Here is a 22,081-nt window from a genome sequence, read left to right on the forward strand (position 1 = left end):
CGAGTCTGAGCAGCAATTGTGCCCCCGTTTCCATTGCACGAGTGCCTGATTGTTACCCGAAATGCCTGAAGCTGCGTGGAGTACATGATATGAAAACAAATGTAATTGTCCTTTACTAATATATGAAAACAATGTAACTATTCTTTTGTAAATTCATCAAAAACGGCCATAAAAAAATCTTCAAAAACTGATTCTTAATTGTATCATGCTACAGGTTACACGGTACAACAGCAATGCGATTTTTCTTGCACTCGACCCTTTCCGAATTAGGATGACGTTAACATGGCAGTTCATTGCACAAATCAGATAATCAGTTAGCCAGGTTCCCTGTGACCGGCCGATAGCAAGGCTCACAAATCTTGTACACTAAAATTCCCACGATGCACACGGGGAAGTGAAATGGACCAACAAAATTGCTGAACTCTTACCAAGAAAAAAAATGGACCCACTCACACATGATTCGAACCTAGCTGTTGTGAAACTCAGAAAGAGAACTTGAATCCTCCGCTCTTGGCATCGGCAGCGGAATCCCAGAATGATGCTTGCTTCTTCCGAGCAGCAGCCTTCTGCTGTGCCTCCAGCTGAAGCTGATTTATCATGCCAGGGTGAGTGGCCTCGATGGCACCACAGAACTTGTCGTGCAGGTTCACTCTGTCCTTGGTCCCCGAGACAAGCTCGCTTGCATTGGGCTTCTTGAGAAAGTCAAGAACATTCAACAGATTCCTCCTGGATGTTTTGCAGGGAAAGGAAGAAGCAAATCATCATTCATAATCTAAATTTTTAAATGCAAATAGCACAAAACTTCACACATAAGTTGCATAATGCTGACAGTGTCCATGTCATAATTAGAAATGAGTCAAGAATTTTCTGCTATATCGATGAAGAAATCTGCATTGCACACAGGTTGCTTCCCACACAAAGAACTTGGCTTCATGGTTCCTCCATTTCTAGTCTGAATCCTAAACACTAGTTCAATTTTGCGAGTTAAGGGCAAATATCATGGCCCAGCAGATTTGGGTTTTTAGGTAATGTTGGGGTCCAAAAGACAATTCTGATAAATTCAACACTGAAGACACGACACTTTGGATTAAATCAAGGGGCTTTGGTGTATGAACCCATAAGTTGTACAATGACAAGGAGACCTAAATCTTTTGCAAGGCTAAAATGAGATAAAGTAATTAAGTTGAAGCTCACACGATCAACACACATATTTCCTGTGAGCAAAAATATGTTTTAGCATAGAACACCAGTGTCAGTATCGAGCACTGTAATCCCTTTTAATTCTGACTAGTTTGTGAAACGGTATGACAAAAAAAAACATACCTATAGAAGAGTACAACTATATGCCAATATTGAAAAAGAAATAATTCAATACATGATTGCTTGACTGTGAACGGCAATGTATATGACATGACTGCAGAAAAAAAATGAAACAGTATGCACTGTGAAATCTAACCTGCTCACATAATTCTGGGTAATGGCAATGGACTCCTCAAGATTGATCACCAAATGCCACCACCCATTAGGCACAAAAACCACCTCCCCAGCTCGGCACACGCACTCTATGGGCCTCTTCTCCCAGGTCTTACAAGCCCCATAGAAGTTCATGAACCACTCCATGATAGATACAGGGCTGGTGACCTCAGCTCCATCTGCGCTGGGGTGGACACCTGGTGGTACAACCTCAGGTGGAAACATCACCCACTTCTTGGACCCTTTAATGATAGCATTCCATGCTGATGTCGAATTCGGGTCAACATGGAACGACGACCCTGATCCAGCTGGTCCAATGATAACCCATCTGTAATCCGGCCTCTCCTCCCCAAGAACACTGAACAGGTCCTCCCTAAAGTACACCGGCACCTCATAGTCCCTCCCCATCTCCGGCACCTTTTCTGCAAACTTGGCATCAAAGAGGTACAATGGCCTCTCCTCCTGCACATTGTCTGCATACCTGAAGTACCTATCCAGTGTCATGCTCACCGGTCCGACCGCAAACTCCTTACCTGCCGAGATCTCCAGTAGGTACTCCCTGCTCCATTTCTGCAACGCCGGCCAGCCATCAATGCACCCCTCCAGCAGCACTGGCCTGTTGGGCTCCTCGACCTCGGCGATGAACTGCTCCACGGATATGCCGCGGCGGCGCTCGATGTTGTCCCGGGCGAGCCACTCGTGCCGCATCTCCATGTTGGCGCAGAGCCAGCTCTGGAAGAGGTAGTCGGAGTAGAAGCCCCTGATCTTGAGGGCGCGCGGGGGGATGAGGTGGGGCTGGCCGCCGGAGGCCGCGGCGATGTAGGTGGTGCGCCAGGACCCGGCGAAGTCGAACGCGCCGCCGAGTTCGTCGAGGACGAAGGCGCGCCAGAGCGGGTCGTGGGCGGCCACGACGTAGAGCGCCTTGGACGCCGCCGAGAGCGCGGCGAGGTCGCGCGCTGGGAGGAGGCCCAGGACGTCGAGGAGGAGGTCGTCCGGGAGCGGGCGGAGCGCGCCGAGCCCCGCGTCCCGGAGGTTCGCGCGAGGGGTGGCCGCGAGGAAGAGGTTGCCGAGTGGCTGGACGAGGCAGCCTATGTCCCTGGAGGAGGCGGAGGCGGAGCTCTTCAGGTGGAAGGACGGGTCTCCGGCGGCGGCGAGGTGGTTCTTGGGTTTGTTCTCCTTTGGGTGATTGCGGCTGCGGTGGCGCTTGGATTTGCGCTTCCGTTGGAGGGGGAGGAGGAGGGAGTGGAAGGCCCCCGGCATGGTCGGCTCTGGCGGCGGCGGCGGTGGCGGCGGGAGGGGGAGGAGGAAGATGAGTTCGGGGGGTTAAGGTCTTGTGGAGACGGGCATGGCTAAAGGTGCCACTCGATCAGAGATGAACGGACGAGATCGCAGCGCGGTAAATTAAAAAACTGTCAGATCTTCCTAGCGAAAATACCTGCATCTTTTCAACTGTTCATGTCACTTCCTGCAGTAAAAAAAAAGTTTTTCATCTAAAAAAGTTAACGGTATGGATTAGGTACTAAAATGGGACAGTAAATTCTAGTAGGACCCATTTTCTGTTGAAAGATAAGTTTGAAAGCAGATAAAATTATGATATTTGTTTTGAAGTGTATTCATCCGCATTATTTTAAACAAAAAATTGATGAAACAGCGTCTGGTAGCAGGATTTGTAAAGTAAATTGACAGCAGCCTTAAATCTGATTCCATTAATTTTTCTACGCGGTGCTATAATTAGATCCCCAAATCACCTCACAACTCTATACGGATCCATTTAATTAGAAAAACAGGTGGTGGTAAAAAAAAACTGTTCTCTCTCCTTCGTCGTCCTGCCATTCTCTTGGGATGGAGACCGTGGCGGAGTTCATGGAGAGGGCGTAGCTGCAGGACAGCAGGAGGAAGCAACAAACAAAGGTGATGGCGCCGATGGCAGCAGAGCATGACATGCTGCTTTAATCTCATTGTAATGCAAGGTTGAAGTGCGATGACTATATGAATCAAAATAGAGGTGTGTCTAGAAAAACTAAAAAGACTACTAGGGAGGAAGAAAATCGATACAATATAAAAATTGAAAAAATAATTTGGTAGCTTCATGTGGATTAGATGTACATTTTATATTAGATGCGTTCAAATATCAAACATGGTAAATTTATTATTTTAACTTACTAATAGATTATAATGGTCAAAATACTTATGTTAACTTTAAAATTCGAAAAACTAGATAACCATGCAAAAATTTAGAAGAATGTTATTAACATGTTTACCGTGAATTAATCATGTACTTGTTTAATTGTACGTAAATTTATTGTTTAATATTTAATGGTACTAAAAAATTAAAATAATTAATATTTTAACTATGCAAAAACTAGTCCTTGTTTAATAGGGTGATATTTTTGCAAATAGTATTGTTCAATCAATTTATTCGAATTGGAGGTACTGCTGAATTGAATTGAAGAGACTGCTAACTCCAATCAACGGATGAGGAGCTAATATGGTTTACATTATTTAACATCTATTGCATCACACTGACATTCATTTTTCCTCCTATTTCAGATTCATGGTTCGATGACATATTATCTAAAAGGAAGACTTGTGTCCACTGAAGATGGCAACTTATCAAGGCCATCTACGTCCATAGGAAATGCAAGGTCAAATGCAGAGCCAAGTCTTTAAGTGAGGTCAAATGCTGAGATATGTGCTTAAGTGACGTCGAATGCAGAGCGAGGAATTGACCAGAAAATTTAACTCTACAACTAAAGCCAGCCTTGCTGGGGCAACAAAGGTTATTACATTTATTCTTTTTTACTTTGGTTTATAAACTAGGAGCTTTTTTACGGTGTACAATTCCACCACCTAGTGGTATAAAGTATAAACAAGATCTAACCATTCATAATTAAGGGTAATAGGGTAATTACATTAATTCCTTTGTTGATAACCAAAAACACAACATAATGGTTCAAATACATTACGCAACATCATCTAATGGAATGTTAATAACCCTCCTCTTAACGAATGTCCCTTGGTTGTGATCTCGATGTAAGTATGGAGCGTCCTCTTTGGCTAACAGGATACTTGGTCAACCTCGACTGAAAATGGAGGAAGATCATCAAACTAATCATAATTTTCTGAAATGTCAGTCTTGTCCTCAACTCCAACGATTTTCTTTTCCCTGGAAGAACTATGTGGCGCTTTGGCTGGTCATCTGACTTATTAGCACCCTTCCTTATTGGTTTGCTTGACATGTCCTTCACGTAGAAAACTTGAGTCACGTCATTGGCTAGTACGAATGGTTTTTCTCCGTATCCAATTTTGTTGAGGTCCACTATTGCCATCCCATAGTTGTGTGTCGTTACGCCTCCTCTAGTAAGTTTCACTCATTAGCACTGAAACAGAGGGATTTTCAAAGGTCCATAGTTGAGTTCCTGTATCTTCTCAATGACACCATAGTATCTATCTTTTTTTCCATTGTTGTCTATTTCATCTATACGGACACCACTATTTTGGTTTGTGCTCTTTTGTTCTTGGGTTCTGGTGTAAAATGTGTACTCATGGCGTTTCCTCCCTAATGTGCCCTTTTCCTTCAGTCTCCCCTCGTGGCGTTATACAGGGACTCCAATCGAAATCAGGTCATCAATAAAGTCAACACAAAACTCAATGACCTACTCTGTTCCATATCTTTTTGCGATGCTTCCTTCCAGACGGGCACGACTAAGAACATACTTCTTCAGAATTGCCATAAACCTCTCGAAAGGGAACATATTGTGTAGAAATACAGGACCGAGAATAAAAATCTCTTCAACAAGGTAGACTAGAAGGTGGGTCATGATATGAAAGAAGGAAGGTGGAAAGACCATCTCAAAGCTAATAAGACATTGCACCACGTCATTCTGCAGCTTTAGTAGGTTGTTTGGATGGATTGCCTTCTGAGAAATCATGTTAAGGAATGCACATAGCTTCATGATTGCCATTCTTACATTCTCTAGTAGAATACCCCTTAGTGCAACAGGCAACAATTGTGTCATCAGGACATGGCAGTCACGGGCCTTTAGATTTATGAATTTCTTTTGTTTAAAATTTATTAATGCCTGTATATTCGAGGAGTAGCGTGGGACCTTGATACTATTCAAGCACTCAAACATGCTTTCCTTCTCTTCCTTGCTAAGAGTGTAACCGGCAGGATGCAAGTAATGCTCATTGTCTTTCTTTTTCGGATGTAGACCATCTCATTGTTTCATACGTTTCAGGTCCCGAAGCGCTTCAATTGTATCCTTTGCCTTTCCATATGTACCCAGGAAGCCAAGCACGTTCATGCAAAGATTTTTCATCAGGTGCATCATATCAATTGCATTACGGATCTGAAGGATTTCCCAATAAGGTAGCTCCTAAAATATAGACTTCTTCTTTCACATGGGTGCGTGTCTGTCCTCGTCGTTCGGAACAGGTTGGCTACCAGAGCCCTTGCCAAAGACTACCCTCACATCCTTTATCATAAAAAATACACATTTACCATTACAGTGAATGGGCTTAGTACGTTTTTCTTTCTCCCCTTCAAAATGCTTCCATATACACGACCTTCCTACAATGTTTCAAATACATGATGCAAGTATTATCTAAACAGTGCGTGCAGGATCGGAATCCCTTGTTTGACTATCCAGACAGATTACCGAGCGCCGGCCAATCATTGATGGTTACAATCAACAATGCTCGTAGATTAAAAGTCTCTTTTTTTTCCTCATCCCACACACGTATACCTTCTTCCTTCAATAACAGTATAAGGTCATCAACCAACGGTCTTCGGTAAACATCAATGTCATTGCTAGGTTATTTTAGGCCTTGGATAATTATCGGCATCATAATGAACTTCCGCTTTATGCGCATCCAAGGCGGAAAGTTGAACATACATAAGGTCACAGACTAAGTGCTATGACCACTACTGAACCCATCGAATGGATTGAATCCATCTATACTTAAACCAAACCGTATGTTCCTTGCATCCTTTTCAAACTCGGGAAATTCTCTATCAACTGTTCTCCACTAGGACCCATCAGCGGGGTGTCTGATCATTTCATCTTGCTTACGTTTTCTTTTTTGTGCCAACGCATCAACTTTGCATGTCCCTTGTTTTTGAACAAACACTTCAACCGTGGTACTACAGGGAAATACCACATTACCTTCGCAGGAACTTTGTTCTTGATGGTTTGTCCCTCAACATTACTGGGATCATCTTGCCTGATCTTATAATGCGGCGCTTTGCACATAGGACAAGCCTCCAATTTCTCGTATTCCTCACCGCGATAGAGGATACAGTCATTAGGACATGCATGTATCTTTTGTACCTCCAAACCGAGAGGGCAAACAACCTTTTTTGCTTCGTACGTTGAGGATGGCAATTTTTTTCCCTCGAGAAGCATATTCTTTATGATTTTCATTAACTCATCAAAACCCTTGTCAGAAACTCCATTTTTTACCTTCTATTGCAGCATTTCTAGTGTGGTACCCAAAATTTTGTGCCCCTATTTGCAATCTGGGTACAATAATTTCTTATGATCATCTAACATACGCTCAAATTGTTTTGACTTCTTCACATTCTCGCAATCTTCCTTTGCATCTCGCAACACATGACCTAGATCATTGATAGGACCTTCTGCTTCACCCATCTCTTCTTCAGCCTCGCCCATTGGAGCATATGCAAAGATACTTATTGGAATCTAGTCAGGAATGTTGTCATCTTCTTCTTCTTCTTCATCATCATCTATCATAATTCCTCTTTCCCCATGATTGGTCCAAACAAAATAGTTAGGCATGGATCCAGAACTATATATGTGGGCGTGAATAGTCTTTCTGGATGAGTAATCCTTCTCATTTTTGCAATTTCTGCATTAACAACAAATGAAACCGGACGGTGGTTTGTTGGATTCTTCCTGATCAAGAAAACCATGCAAGCCGTTAATGTACTGTAAGGAACGTTTGTCCGCGTTGTACATCCATTGCCAATCCATCTACAAAATATTACCGAACCAAAGTTATTCTGATCATCTATACAATTATAAATAAAACATAAAAAATATGAAATAAGTAAAAATTGAAATGTTGCTGAAACTTTAGATAGAAATACAAAAATTTAAATTTCAGACCCAAACAACATGATACACTACAACAAACAACTCTAGCTCTGAAGTATAGAACTTAGTATACTAACCATGTACAACGGAGGATGAAGTTTCTATCTTTTAGAACACTTGAATGAGTGAAATCCTCAAGAAATGGTCTTCAATTCGGCATCACCTCCCCTATAGCGCCTTTGATAGGGTGAAGCTCGATCTGTGGTTAATTCTTTTTCTATTTCTGCAGTATATGAATTAGTTAAAAATTGTAGTAAAAATGGTGAATTAGCTAGAGAATATAGAAAAATTCTTGAATTGGTAAGAAATGAACATTATTTCTCACAGTGTGATAACGTAATTGATAAATTAACATAATATAATTTTCACTTATTTTTATACTTTTCTAAGAATTAACATGATTTTATATAAATTCTAGCTACTTCAAGATTTTTTTTTCTAATTTAACATAATTTCCTACTCAAAATGGTACATATATTTAAAAAAACAAATATGAGCTCTAAATAACACATTCATATAAATGAAAAATTTCTCCATTGCAGCTTACTCTAAAAATCACAAATTTCTCTATCTCTAAAGCATAAAACTTAGTATACTAACTATGTATCAAGGGAGGATGAAGTTCCTAACCTTTAGAACACTTGAATATACTAACCATGTATCAAGGGAGGATGAAGTTCCTAACCTTTAGAACACTTGAATGAGTGAAATCCCCATGAAATGATCACAAATCCAGCAGCATCTCCCCTATTTCGCCATGGATAGGGTAAAACTCGAGTTGGAAGAAATGGCTCAGGTAGGAGGAAGGAGGGGATTTATAGGAAGAAGTTTAGGACCGGTTGGGGGCACCAACCGGTACTAAAGGGTCCACATTATTACCGGGTTAGGAAAGCAATCGGTTCTAATGTGCACCAATTAGTACCGGTTGGGTGGGTGGCAAATTTGTACCGGTTGGGGGTCCCAACCGGTACAAATGTGTACCCTTTAGTACCAGTTGTGAGCACCAACCGGTAGTAAAGGTCCCCACGGGAGCCTCCTGGGGTGCTAGCCGTTAGCTTAAAATGCAACCGGTACTAAGTTTCGGGACGGATGCTCATGTTTTATAGTGAAACTTGCACTTTTCATAGTGAGTGATTGTGAAGTCATTGTGGGGAGGGTACCGAGCATCAGCTTCCGCAGAAGATGGTCCTGCACCCGTTGCAACTTCTTTTGCCATGCCACCGGCCTTGAAGAAGCGATAGATAGCACTCTTCTCCATGCAGCCCGTGACTAGCTCCAAGGCCTCTTGGAGGCTCTCCACCAGGTCGTCCAGTACCCCACTCATCGCAGGGTGGCGTAGCATCTCTATTTGGATGGGCATGTCCACAAGCTGGCACACACGGGACACAGTCTTCTCAATCTCCTAGCACTCGCGCTGGTTCTGCCTAGTTGTGTCCGCAGCCTTCTTGATGCCAAGTCCCAACTTGATAATGCTCCTTGGACTACCTAGTGTAACCTGCTTTCATGTTTTGGTAGGGACAAAAAAATGTATTTTTTGAAATGAACCAGCAGGATAGCTACCCGATTATATTAAAAAGCAGAACAACTCAGACTGGACAGTACAACAACAACAAAAAAAATACCCAAGTGGATTGGGACATCAATACAGAACAAACTAAGCTAATGAACAACTCAGCAACCACAAGCTCCATCCAACTTGTCCACCGCCACAATAACGCAAATACTACCAGTCACGTACACCACAATTATCAGTCGCACCGCAGATCTTCTTTCACCTTCAAGTAGCCCGGCAGACGCCAAACTAGCCGCTGCTATGCAGGGCCAACCACCGCCACCGCAATACCAGGTCATTGTCTTCTTCAGGTCGTGCACATGTAGTAGCCAAAAATATAGTAACCGCTCAACATCTTTAGAAACCACAAGGAAGCAGCCGAGAAAGTCGCTACCAAGCGGGATCCATCGCCATGGTGCCGCCATAGCACCACACCCTAAACCAATAGGATGATTCCACCAAATTTGAACCTCTCCAAGGCTGCCTCGCAAACATCTCCACAAAAACACAATGCGCAGGGCCTCGTCACATCCGTTGTTAGACTCCACTCCTCGCTCTCGTTGCCTCGACTCCACGCCGCATATCTGTTTTTTGTATTGCCATCAGAAAGGGGTATGATACCACCCTACAGCCCCAGTATCTCCTCCATCTATGAAGCTGCCACCAAAAACTTAACTGCACCACAAGTCGTTTCCTAGAAGCCTTCAGAGCGACTGGCCGAAACCCTGGTGAACTCGATGTCTCCAAACTCCGCCGCTAGGAGGTCAAAATCTGCAATTTGTAAGTTTAGGGACCAGATGGTAAAGCGTGATAAATTTGAGAACCACTTATGTACTTTACTCTTATTTTAATGTTGTTTTCCTTTGATTGTTGATTGGAGTGTATACTAGTACTCCCTCTGTCCCAATATAAAGGACGTTTTAGTCTCTTGGGGGAGTACCAAGGCCACCACCAAATGACATGCATACCCCTACAATTTCAATCATTACATGTGTAGACATCACAGTGCATTCACTTACTTTTGCTTGTACAATTTTCATTAAACAAATGAACATTTCACAAAACATAATTTTACAGCTGGCGGGAACCAAACTTAGCGCCAAAAATTAAGAGAAGCAACACAAACAAATTTAAATAGCCATTCAGGTGCCATATTTAACTTATGGGCTACTAAAGCTACTGCCTCACTGCCCACAACTCCTCCAAACCATTCACTCGCCATGGCCCTTGACTTGAATGCAACTCTAGATGAGGAAGGAGATGAGGGGCCTGATCTCAACGAGCCACCTGCAAATGAACAAGATAGGAGTATCCATGATCCCTTGGAAGCAGTTGGTGCAAGGGAAATAAAAAGAGGTGATTCTTTACTTGCCCTCCTCCTTCAACATGCAGTTTAGTATGATGACTCTTGTTCTTTTTCTCTCTCTTCCTGGACTCCTAAAATGAGTTTGCTTGGATTCTGTTTGTCTTTTCTCTATCTCCTAAACTGATTTTGTGAAGGTAATTTGATGCCTTACTCCTATTGGATTTCAATTTGGTGTAGCCTAAGGTTATTTCCTGGATTCAATAGAAGTGCAAAAAATTTTAATCTACTAAGAGTTGCATCTAACCTCACCATATGTTTTGTTGCTTCTACAAAAAATTTGGTATACCAAATGCTTTTTTAGCATCTTGTCCAAAATAAACAGTGTTGACAGGGAGTACATTTCATAGGGGTGGATAACTCACAAGTGCAATTGACAGCTGCCCGTCCATTTTCTTTAAATGAACAAGAAGGAAGCATACATGCAGGTGAATATTTCCAGGAGTTCAAGATATTTAACGAACATCAATTCTCTACAATTAAAGGGCTATCTTAGAATGCTCATTTCAGTAGCACAAATAAAGTGGTGTGTTTATGTTTGTCACCTGAAATTATTTTTGTAGCATGTGAGAATGCCTTTAGTGGTGGAGCAGATGCCTTACCTGGCCTCTTTGATGATGCACCGGTTCATAATGTTTTCCATCCCTTTGACTTGAATCTTCCTCAACAGGGCAGTGAACAAGACAACCTGCTGACAGGTGATTATTTCCAATTAGTGACTTGAGCATACACATATGTTTGCTAAAAAGAATCATATTTAATGCATTTGTGCACATCCTAGGCAAAATTATTAATTGTGTGTCTATCTGCAGCTGTGCAGCATGTGATCCAAATAAAAAGGTCCTACAACACATTTATTAGCTCTAAGTCCAAAACGATTTGTATTGATCAGTTCTATTTTTATCCAGGTCAACAAGATGCCTTGGATGACCTTATAGAGGTGTTTGGCGTGTACGCTGAAACTGTAGACATCGCCTTTGATGAAGAGGAGTTGTCGGACTCAGATGGTGAAGAGAATCAGCAAACACATGACGACGAAGACAATGCCCAAGCACATGATGCTGAAGAGGATGAGCAAGCACATGATGGTGTAGATGATGACCAAGCAAATCATGATCAGGCCCCACATAGCTTCAGGAATTTGACAGAAAGACAAAGACAAGACATATTTGAAGATTTGCTTCGGAGCAGTAACAATGGAAAATTAAAAAGAAACACTACAACTATTATTGCTGAAAAGTACAATGTCCGTGTACGTACCATACAACGTGTATGGAAGAGAGCAAAAAATTGTTGGGCACAGGGCATACCAGTTGATGTTCAGAGTTTGAAACCTAAGAACTGCGGCCGTAAAAAAGTTCAAGTGGATGTCTCTAGAGTTCCAAATATTCCCCTAAGCAGAAGGGGTACTATAAGGTCACTTGCAAATGCTCTAGGTGTCCATAAAAGCAATCTGCATAGGGCATTCAGGCAAGGATTGCTACGACGACACTCCAACTCACTGAAGCCATATTTGAAGGAAGCAAATAAAAAGGCTAGGCTGCAGTGGTGTCTCTCTATGCTAGAACCAAGTACGCTGCCAACTAATCCCATGTTCAGACACATGAAAAATATAATCCACACAGATGAGAAGTGGTTCAATGGGACAAGAAAGAATAAGAAGATGTACATGGCTCCAGACGAAGAAGACCCCCACAGGACAATGCAAAACAAGAATAACATTAATAAAGTCATGTTTTATTCTGGAATTACACAGCCTAGGTTTGATGCTGAAGGTAGATGTTATTTTGATGGCAAGTTAGGCTGTTGACCTTTTGTCCGTGAGGTAGCATTCTCGGCCATGTTTTATTCTTGTTTCGATACATAAGAATCAATACAACTATATTCTCATAAGAATCGTTCTACTTTCAGGAACCAGCACAAAGAAGAAGCGACAATAGGCCTAGGGGCACACCTATCACGAAGACAATGAAGGTTGATAGACAAACAATGAGATCTTATATGATCACAAAACTTTTTGAAGCTATACGCATTCGTTGGCCTCGAGAAGATGCCAACGAGATAATTTGGATACAACAGGACAATGCTCCCTCACATATCCATGCCGATGATCCTGATTTTAAAACAGCAGTTGCCCATACCGGCCTGGATATACGCATAATGAATCAACCTGCTAATTCTCCTGATATGAATTGCCTAGATCTTGGTTTCTTTGCATCTCTTCAGTCGATGACGGATAGAACGACATCTAGAAATATGGATGACATCATCGCAAATGTGATCAATGAATATGAACACTACAACCCTGTTATTCTAAATAGGGTATTCCTGACGCTACAAGGATGCATGATTGAAGTTATGAAAGATAATGGAGGGAATAGGTACAAGATCCCCCACATGAATAAGCCGAGGCTGGAGGCAGCAGGCATGCTTCCCAAATATCTTAGTTGCGATAGGGAGATAGTTCAGAAGGCAATTGAGTCGTTGAACAACTAATCGAATTGTTTGTTAAGCTTTTGAGGTGTGCAGTAACAATGGGATATGGATGTCTAGCTTTTGAAGTGTGCAGCACCAATGCAATATGGATGTCTAGCTTTTGCTTAATGTACTGCTATTGTGATGTGTGTACTTGTAAATATGTTTAGTATCTTGTAATCCTAGTGGAGGCGAAGGAAAGCCTTTTGTTGCATGTATAAAAACTAGTTTGGTTTCTCTGAATTCCTACTTACTTATTAATCGTGTTCATGCATTTTCTGCCACTAAAAACACCATCTGTTCGTGCATATATTTACTTCACTGCAAAAATAACAGTATGCTGCGTTGTTCTGGTGACATTGAACTAACAAAATATAGTTCTTAATGTTCAGATAGCGGAAATCATAACTGTCCCAAAAGCTAACAAAATATAGTTCTTAATGTTCACATAACGGAAATCAAATAGCGGAAATATAGTTCTAAATTGCAAGTACCTTCATACCCAAAAGCGAAAACACACAAAAGCAGCACATATTTGTACAGATAATATGCAGGCATCAGAACTAGTTATGGGTGTAGATAGAAGTGAGGAGAACCTTGATCGAGGGGATAAAGACTTCCCTGTTGGCCTCTTCGATGCCGGTAAGGCATTGTTCCATGTACTGCACCATCTCTTCGGTCATTTCGCCACCGGCATCAGTGGTAGCTTTGGTTGTGCCTGCCTCCAAGGCCACCTCACCGGTTGCAGCAAGTCGACGGCCAAAGGCCCCTTGACCTCGGCGGAGCACTGGACGGTAGCTCTCCTCCAGCTCACTATCTTCAGCTTCTGAGTTGAGAACGTACAATTGTCCCTCTGCGTCCAAACGCAGACAACCATGTCCGACGTGCTTTGGGCTCCCACAGCAGTCGCAGCTCCCCAAGTGGTGAGGGCAGGTGCCTTCACAGCCGTCCTCCTCCGCCACAAGGTGCTTTCGGATCAGATTGCAGCTGCAGCACCCCAAAATGGGAGAGTAGCTGACATCATCGTCGTCGCCGCCCCCCACCTCCACGATGTGCTTCGGGCTCCCATCCCAGCCACAGGTGCCCGTGTTGGGATCGTAGCTGCCGTCGTTGCCTCCGTCTCCCACCTTCAGGGCAACCTTGGGGGCCACATCGCCGCCGTCCCCCACCTTTAGGGCCAGCTTGGAGGCCGCATCACCGTCGCGGCCAACCTTCAAGCTGACCTTGGACGCCGCATCACCGCCGCCCCCAACCTTCAGGGCGACCTTGGAGGCCGCATCGCCGCCGCCCCCCACCTTCAGCGCGACCTTAGAGGCCGCATCGTCGTCGCTTTCGCTGTTGCTACTTCTCAGCTTTGCGCCGCGCTGCTTCGACCCGGTACGGCGACGGATCCAGGCTAGGCGGTTAGGGAAACGGCGACGGCGCCGCGCAGCGCCAGCCATGCCTGATGCGCTGTAGTTGACGGGGTGGCGGAGGGAGATCGAAGACTGGGAGATGTGGTGGCGGTGGAGATGGAAGGAGATGGGGACGAGGAGAGGAGATGGGGAGGGAGGGGCGTCGGGGCGCAGTCGTCGGCTCGCCGACGGTACGCCAGGGCACCGCGGCACCAACAGACGACGGCACCGCGCAGATCGACGGAGGCCGCCGCTGCCTTCCACACCGGAGAAGGAGGGAGGTGGATTCGCGGAGGAGGGAGGAGGATTTGCGGAGGAGGGAGTTCGGCGTGAGCGCGGCCTCGCGCAGCTCGCGGAGGTGGAGACGGATGCTGTGCGTGCCCGCCGTAAGAGGAGATAAGGTTCCGAGATTTTTTTATGTTCCCATCGCTTGGTTTGTCTTTTTTTTGATGCAGCTTGCTTTCTCTTTAATTCATATAGTGGACGACATTGACAGGTGCTGACTCCCCTACTACGTACAGGCTGCCAGGGCTAAAACGTCTTTTATTTTGAAAAAAACTTTCAACCCTCAAACGTCCTTTATATTGGGACGGAGGGAGTACAACTTAATATCTTAATTCATTTCTCACTTCTATTGCACTTCTTATTGGAGGTCCCTTTGAAGCCTCCACGTGAAGTAGGGGTTAGCATAAAATTTTAGGTTTTGAAAACTGTAACCCGAAGTTTGCATGAAATAATTAGAATCGCGTACCTGAAAATTCGGGTTCGGTAACCACGAACTGCCTGATTTCAATCAGCAGCCAAAAAAATCAACATCGAAATTTTCAAAGCAACAAAAGATTAAAGACCAAATTTCCAATCAATTGGCCAAAGTTGTACTGCACACAACGACAAAGGCATTGAGACTTCATCCATGAAGCGAACAAGCTAACAAGCCTTGCAGTATTTAGCTACGATCGTTGAACAAGCTGGCAGATTTTGAACTTATATTTTTACGTGGTTGTCCTAAGGTATGATGAAGCAGCGACAGTACACAAACATTTGCACACATAGCAAGACACACAAACATAATACGTGGTAATACCACACGTTCACATATAGCTAGGAGTTCATAACCACAAGTTACACTTACCCTGCAAGCAGCAGGTAGGGACATACGTTTCGCATGGGCAGAGAACACAGACACAGTGGCGCAAAAGAGAGCAGCAGCGGCGAGACCATCGACGAGACAATCCGAGACAAATATAACGTAGGGTAACCTTCTGTCAAACATTCTGGTCATTGTTGGCCGTTGCTGCAGCTGATGTCCGGCCGGCCGCCGTGCAGTCCTCGTACAGCTCCGTCCTCTGCATCTTCTCCGACAAGGTCTCCATCCCCATGTACAAGAGGAGGAGCCAGACGTAGGAGAGGTATTCCCCGCCCGTGCCCAAGCTCTTGGCGTGTAGGTACCCTCTGCACCTGCTGGCGGAGAAGCAGAGCATCTCCACCCACACGCCCTGGATCACCCGCCACATTTTCTCATCGTTGTCTTTGCATAAATCCATGAGATCCTCGGCGATGCTCCAAGCTTGGTGAACGATGCTCGTGCCCTCGGTATCCCTCTTCACCAGCTGGATCACTTTGTGGGCGAGGCCAGCCTCGTCCCGCGGCGTGTGTCGTGGATTCTCCTCGAGCATGTCCGCGAGCTCGCCGTAGGCAGCTCTGAACAGGCTGCGCCGGGCACCGGGCATGAGCATCTCCGGGTTGACGAACAGGAGGTACGCCATGTAGTTGGACATCTCCCTGCTCCGGCGGCGGGCAGCTTCGCATGAGGAAGCCGTCCGGTGGAGGTGGAAGCAGAAGTCGGTAGCGAGGTGCCAGAGGAGGACGCTCTCATCGAACGGCCTCGACACGCTCGATCGCAGGTGCTTCGATGTGGTGTGAGCCTCTTCCTTGTCGAGAGTCCACTGCCCCCGGCAGTCGTTGAAGGCCCTGAATGCCTCCGCGTCCGCTATGTGACCCTCCGTCCATCCTCCGGCGACGTGGCCATGCACGAGCTTGGTGATTTCATGCGATGACTTGGAGGACTCCATGCACCAGCGCTGGTCGAGCAGGTCCGTGCCGACCAGGCAGGTCGCCATCTTCATGAGCCACGAGTGCTTCCTGTTCCGGGCCAAGTACCCTACGAGGTTGTACTGCGCAACTTGATCGGGCCACCGGTTCGCGTTGAGCCGCCATCGCTTGATCTTGTCGACGGATTCCATCACGGCAGGGATGGCACACTCCATAACAAGAGCAGACCATAGCAAGGCATATGTGATGGTGACATCGATGTGGTTGTACGCGTGACTACTACTGTGGTAGAACAGACCGATCGCCCACAGCAGTACAAGTGCGGCTACCGTCCGTATACCAACAGCCGAGGTAAGGATCTTCCAGCGGTTCATGGCGACGTTATTGGTCATGTTCAAAGGCGAGATGTCATGCAGCTTCAGTGATTCCTTGGTGTAGAGTCGATCGAAGGTTGCAGAGAGACCGGACTGCACCAAGCGATGGGCTTCGTCTTGGTTACGCACCAGGTGTCTTAGGCAGCTAAGCCGGCCGGGGTACGGGGGTGCAACGTCTACGCACAAGTTGTAGGGCTTCCAAACTTCGTCTACTTTACAAGCGCCGTCACCGCCATCAGATGGCTGTAGGCTGCCATGGTCGGCCTGGCGGACATATAGCATTGCGGCTCGTAGGTACTCGTGAAGCGAATCGATCTCACCCTTTTCTGCTGGACCTGAAGAGTCGTCAACGAGGCTGTTGATGCTCACTCTCTTCAGGTCCCATGGCTTGCATACGCATTTGGTAATTCCACACAAGAACAAAAGCAGTCCTGGTACGAAGATTCCGATGTCAGGAGACGACGACCACGGGTAGTACTTGACAAACACGTTAATAGCGACGGTGACCTGTCATACAGCGCGACAACGGTGAGAATATGTGGATGGACTCTTTAAAGGTAAGAGAATCTAAGCTATACATTTAGTGGGGTATGCAAACGATGATTAAAAACACTATACTATTAAGATCTGCTCAGTACTACAACAAGAGTTTGTAAGTGTTGGGATGGCAATATTTATAATTGCGGGTGGATGACGCTCCACTGCATTTCCTAGCGAAAAGTCAAACATTCGTAGAGCCGCCCGCCCCGCACCCCACTGCTCCGGGCCGGTGCCAGAGCCGCGCCGCCCGCCTGCCCACTTAGGAGAGAGGAGAGGAGAGGAGAGAGAGGAGGAGATAACGGAAGGAGATAAGGGAGAGATGAGGGAATGAGAAGATACAGGATATGGAGCCCACCGACAGTTGAGGAGAGAATGATGAATTTTCAGACCGTCAAAAAAAAATATAGGGGTGCATCTACAAATCATTTTTTAAAGTGCATGCATGTGCCTGTCCTAAGTGACAGTGCCATAGCATCATATATTACTATTATTAATTGGACGCTTTTTTTGAAACCTCTAGGTGAAGCCACCTAGATCCTAGGTGGACGTTCTAGAAAAAGAGAGAAATCCTAAAAATTCTCACAAAAAAGCAAAATATCTAGCCATCAATCGGTAGACTCAAATCATCATAGCCATTGGATCTCTTATGTTAAAATTATAGCTCAAACTTAGGATCCATTAAACAAGTTTAAATGTATACTTGCTATGCAAAGTGAAAAGTTAAATACTATAAATATGGATAAAAATATTATAGAGTAATTACTAACTAAAATCTATCACAATCGGATGAAGATAATAAGTATATATCTATATAAGTATTGTGTTCGAATATTTAACAAATAAGAGGTAGCTCAAGGTAATAGTTTTGTAGCAATGTGGCCTCATTTTTTCCCCCATGGAGACTTCGAATTAGTTCACACGAGACGCCCGAGAAGAAAATACAAATAATAGAAATTCTCACAAAAATCAAAAACATCAAATATCAATCATGTAAACTCTAATAATCATAGTCATTGGTCTATTATATATTCTAAAAAGTTACCCACCACTATCATTACAAAAATATTCTAAAATAAACTTTAAACCTATATCTAAATTACCGAGCTCTGCCATTATAAAAAATAATCGAAAGTAACGCTATAATCTTCTTCTAATTTACTCATGCATATAGTTACAAAGCATAACTAAATTATATGACTCTAAATTACCTATTTATGTCATTGTATAGAAATACTAAGTTACCGTATATACGCATGATGGGTGACACTATGTAGATCATTTATATATCTATGTGATGAAGTGCTGAAAAATATTAATTTTTATGCTAAACATATTGTATGGAGGTGCGATACAAAATGAAAAAAAGTGTGAATGTGGATGAAAAAGTATATAAAATAATTATTAATTAAAAATCAATCACAAGTTGACAAAGATATGTACACATCTATACATTGTCAGAGCTTAATATCTAACAAAAATGAGAGAGTAATAGGTAAACAAATTTGATTATTAGCTAGGAGTTTAATATCTAAATAATTTTCAAATATAATAGTTTTTAAAAATATTAGCCCATGCCGGAGCATAGGTTGATAGACTAGTATTTATAAAAGGAGTGGGTAGTGTTTTGTAAGTGTATTTTATTGATTAGATGTGATTCATGTAATTTATCGGATAATTCTAATAACCAAAGTGCTAGTGTTTTGGTTGCCAGCTAGACTAAAATATTTGGATTTATTGGGCTTAGATTTTAGATACCCTCTTTTCTCTATTTAGAAACTGAATGGCAGATGCATATGTGTCAGGAACAGGCATCTATTTATGAGTTCGTTCTGTGTTACCATTACTCCATCGTCCCATATGCACCTACTTTTATATTTGTCCTAAATTAAATATTTTTATATTTAACTAAAAATATCTCTAACAATAATTTATTTCAAATAAAAAAGACTATACATTTTATGATAGTGGGTTTTATGCTGAATCTAATGACATTACTTTTATGTTGTCAATCTTTTTTGTTCATTTGCTATTTATAGTCAAACTTAAAGATATTTGTCTTAGTACAAACCAAAAGTAGCTATATGCTAAGGATGGAGGGAGTACTAAGTAGATTCTTTTTTTGAAGCATCTACATTAATCCTCTTGAGATGCGCTAGAAAAAAAATAATAAATCTTTGAAATTATGAAAAAATATAAATATAAGGTCATCAATTTATTAGTAGAGTCCAATCATAATCCATAAAAATAATCATTGAATCTATTTTGTTTTCTTAAAAATCACCCTGCTATGCCATTATTAAAAATACGCTAAATTAGCTTTCTAAATATGCACACCTCTACAATTGTGAAAAATAACCTAAAGTAACCCTAATCTTCGTCTAAAATTCTAAATTACCCACCTATGCTACTAAAAAATTAAATAATCCCTACTTTGTTTCAAAATTACTCATCTACACCATTGATAAAATAATCTAAAGTAACCATCACCTATGCCATTATGAAAAAAATAATCTAAGTACCCCTAATTTGCATCTAAATTACCCACCTCTACCATCATTAAAAATCACAAAAGATAACCCCTAAATATGTATCTAAATTACCTACATCTATATACACACACATACATACTCTTTGTTCGGCCAGGTACGTCCTATATCATAGGATACATAGGTGGGATCGAGTAGCTGCACACGTCTGTAGAAAGGAGCACGAAGCGACAATTATTCTATACATGCTTCTAAATTAGCCAATTGGGCAAGAGTTATTCTATATATGCTTATAAATTAGCCAATTCTACCATTATTAATCTCGGACAAACTAACTCCAAGTATACATTCATGCATGAATATTTCAGTGAAAAGCATGCATATTCATAAAAGGACATGTCTTTGTGAAATATTTCCTATTCATGAAAGAAAACATGTTTGTTGAAACGACATCCATTTGTGTAAATACACCTATTAATCGAAACATCATCACATTCCTCCAGCAATTAATTATCAAAGAAACACAATATAGTTCATTCGAGAACATCAATTCAACACATGAATAATGTGCACATAAACATTTGAGGAATTAAATGCGGAGTAGATGGATAGTGCTTAATACTATAAAGTTTGTGCCTAGTAGTTGTAAGAGGAACGGTGCACTGACCTTAAACACCGCTGTCAGGACATGCCGCCTCCATAGCTCGTTGTCTTCGATGTTATAGGCAGTTATGGCCTCCTGCCCGCCCAGGTGCACCAAGAGGATTGGCACCCACAAAACCTGCGGGCCGGGATGGCTGTCTTTCTCTTGGCTACCGGAGAGGGTGGTAAGCGCGTAGATCGCTACAGCATCGCTGCCAAGGTAGGCCAGCCAGATGAAGAACCTGAGCAAACCTGGGATTCGGCGCTTACGCTGGGGTGCGGAGACGAAGAGGAAGCACTGGATGAAGAGGCTTGCGAGGACGAGGATGCGCAGCTGCAACTCCTCCCACGTCTTCACTATTTTGGTGAAATCCATTTTCATCAACTCACTCATCGTCCTTCAATTCTCCCGAGCCTGGACTGCTACTTTCTATTGCAGTGGCGGGGATGGGATCGATGCCCAACCTCCTGCTCTGTCCCTCCCCTTAAATACTCCTTTATGTTTCACATATATGTCTCGATCTCCTCGTGGTTTCAAATTAAAAGAGCTATCACCAAATAAAATTCATAAAGTGGTGGGTCCTTTATGTTTTTGTATGGCTCGTTTTTAGCAAACACATCCACACCACATTCTGTGATCATTGCACTGACGACAAAGTTGTAGCCCCTTTTAGTCCCTAGTTGGCTACTTGCATTTGTTGTTTGTGCAACTTGCTTTTTCACTTGGGACCCCCGTTGACTGGCAGTCTCCGCCTATACCCTGGACTGGACTTCAAAATGCAACGAACAGTAGTTTAGTTGAGCCAAATTATACTTTGTAAGATTTGAATAAGAACGATTTTGCCTTCCAAATTAAACTAAGTGGTATCAACTAACTCTGCGTTTTCTACTCAAACATATAGCATATGGTAAGGGGGTAACTTTCTTTTTAAAAATCCCATGGAAGAAGCCACCCTGCAGACAGCACGTGATGCAGTGCGTAGGGGCACATGTTCTAACTCCATTGTGTACTTCTAGAAAGAAGAAGCGTGCGCCGCATATCCCCCCAGCAATGTACAGAGACGTGTAGCCAAGCGTGTGGAGGACGCCGACCTTATCCATCCATAATCTTCGTCCAAAGGCAGAGCTCGGGGAGAGGAAGCCAACGTGAATGCGGCCGAGGCAGAAGGCACGCGGAATGACTGGCAGCAAGTCACCGCCGCCTGTGAGAGGAGGTCGAGGCCTGTGGCGGCGAGCCGGCGTGGATGGAGGAGGGGAGATTGAGGTTTTGGGTTTGGGGCGGGCCATGGAGGGATGGTTCCTGGCAGCGGGAGGCCTGGCGAAGGTGGTGGCGAGGTCAGGTGGTGGCGGAGTACAACCAATGAAGGGGTTGTAGACACATCAAAATTCTTTGGTGGTCACAAACCAACAGTGCAGTGACCCCGAACATGTGGGTTGTCGGAGTGACTTGCACGCCTATTTAGGTCAAGTCAACCAGCAAGTCGCTTCTATGTGCTATACTGTGTGGCACCAGGCTACCACTGATTTTTGCATGTTGGCGGCTGCTGCTTCTTCCGCTACCTACTGCCACTTTGTGATATGGCATGATGTGCTAGACAAAGCAGGGGCCAA

At 43.6% G+C, this 22,081-nt stretch overlaps 2 protein-coding genes across 2 annotated transcripts; both read right to left on the reverse strand.

Annotated features, from left to right (window-relative positions):
• Nucleotides 1-123: 123 nt before the first annotated feature.
• LOC101781696 (F-box protein At5g06550) lies at nt 124-2,809 on the reverse strand. Its single transcript, XM_004979474.4, has 2 exons — nt 1,457-2,809; nt 124-726 (listed from the first exon to the last, which is right to left on the reverse strand). The coding sequence occupies exons 1-2, from the start codon at nt 2,731-2,733 to the stop codon at nt 483-485; spliced, it is 1,521 nt and encodes a 506-aa protein (XP_004979531.1). The 5' UTR covers nt 2,734-2,809; the 3' UTR covers nt 124-482.
• Nucleotides 2,810-15,350: 12,541 nt separating this feature from the next.
• Nucleotides 15,351-20,946, reverse strand: LOC101782095. Its single transcript, XM_004979475.3, has 2 exons — nt 20,496-20,946; nt 15,351-17,309 (listed from the first exon to the last, which is right to left on the reverse strand). The coding sequence occupies exons 1-2, from the start codon at nt 20,862-20,864 to the stop codon at nt 15,642-15,644; spliced, it is 2,037 nt and encodes a 678-aa protein (XP_004979532.1). The 5' UTR covers nt 20,865-20,946; the 3' UTR covers nt 15,351-15,641.
• Between the last annotated feature and the right edge of the window lie 1,135 nt (nt 20,947-22,081).

Source organism: Setaria italica, chromosome VIII (genome assembly GCF_000263155.2).
Source record: "Setaria italica strain Yugu1 chromosome VIII, Setaria_italica_v2.0, whole genome shotgun sequence".
NCBI classification, from domain to species: domain Eukaryota; kingdom Viridiplantae; phylum Streptophyta; class Magnoliopsida; order Poales; family Poaceae; genus Setaria; species Setaria italica.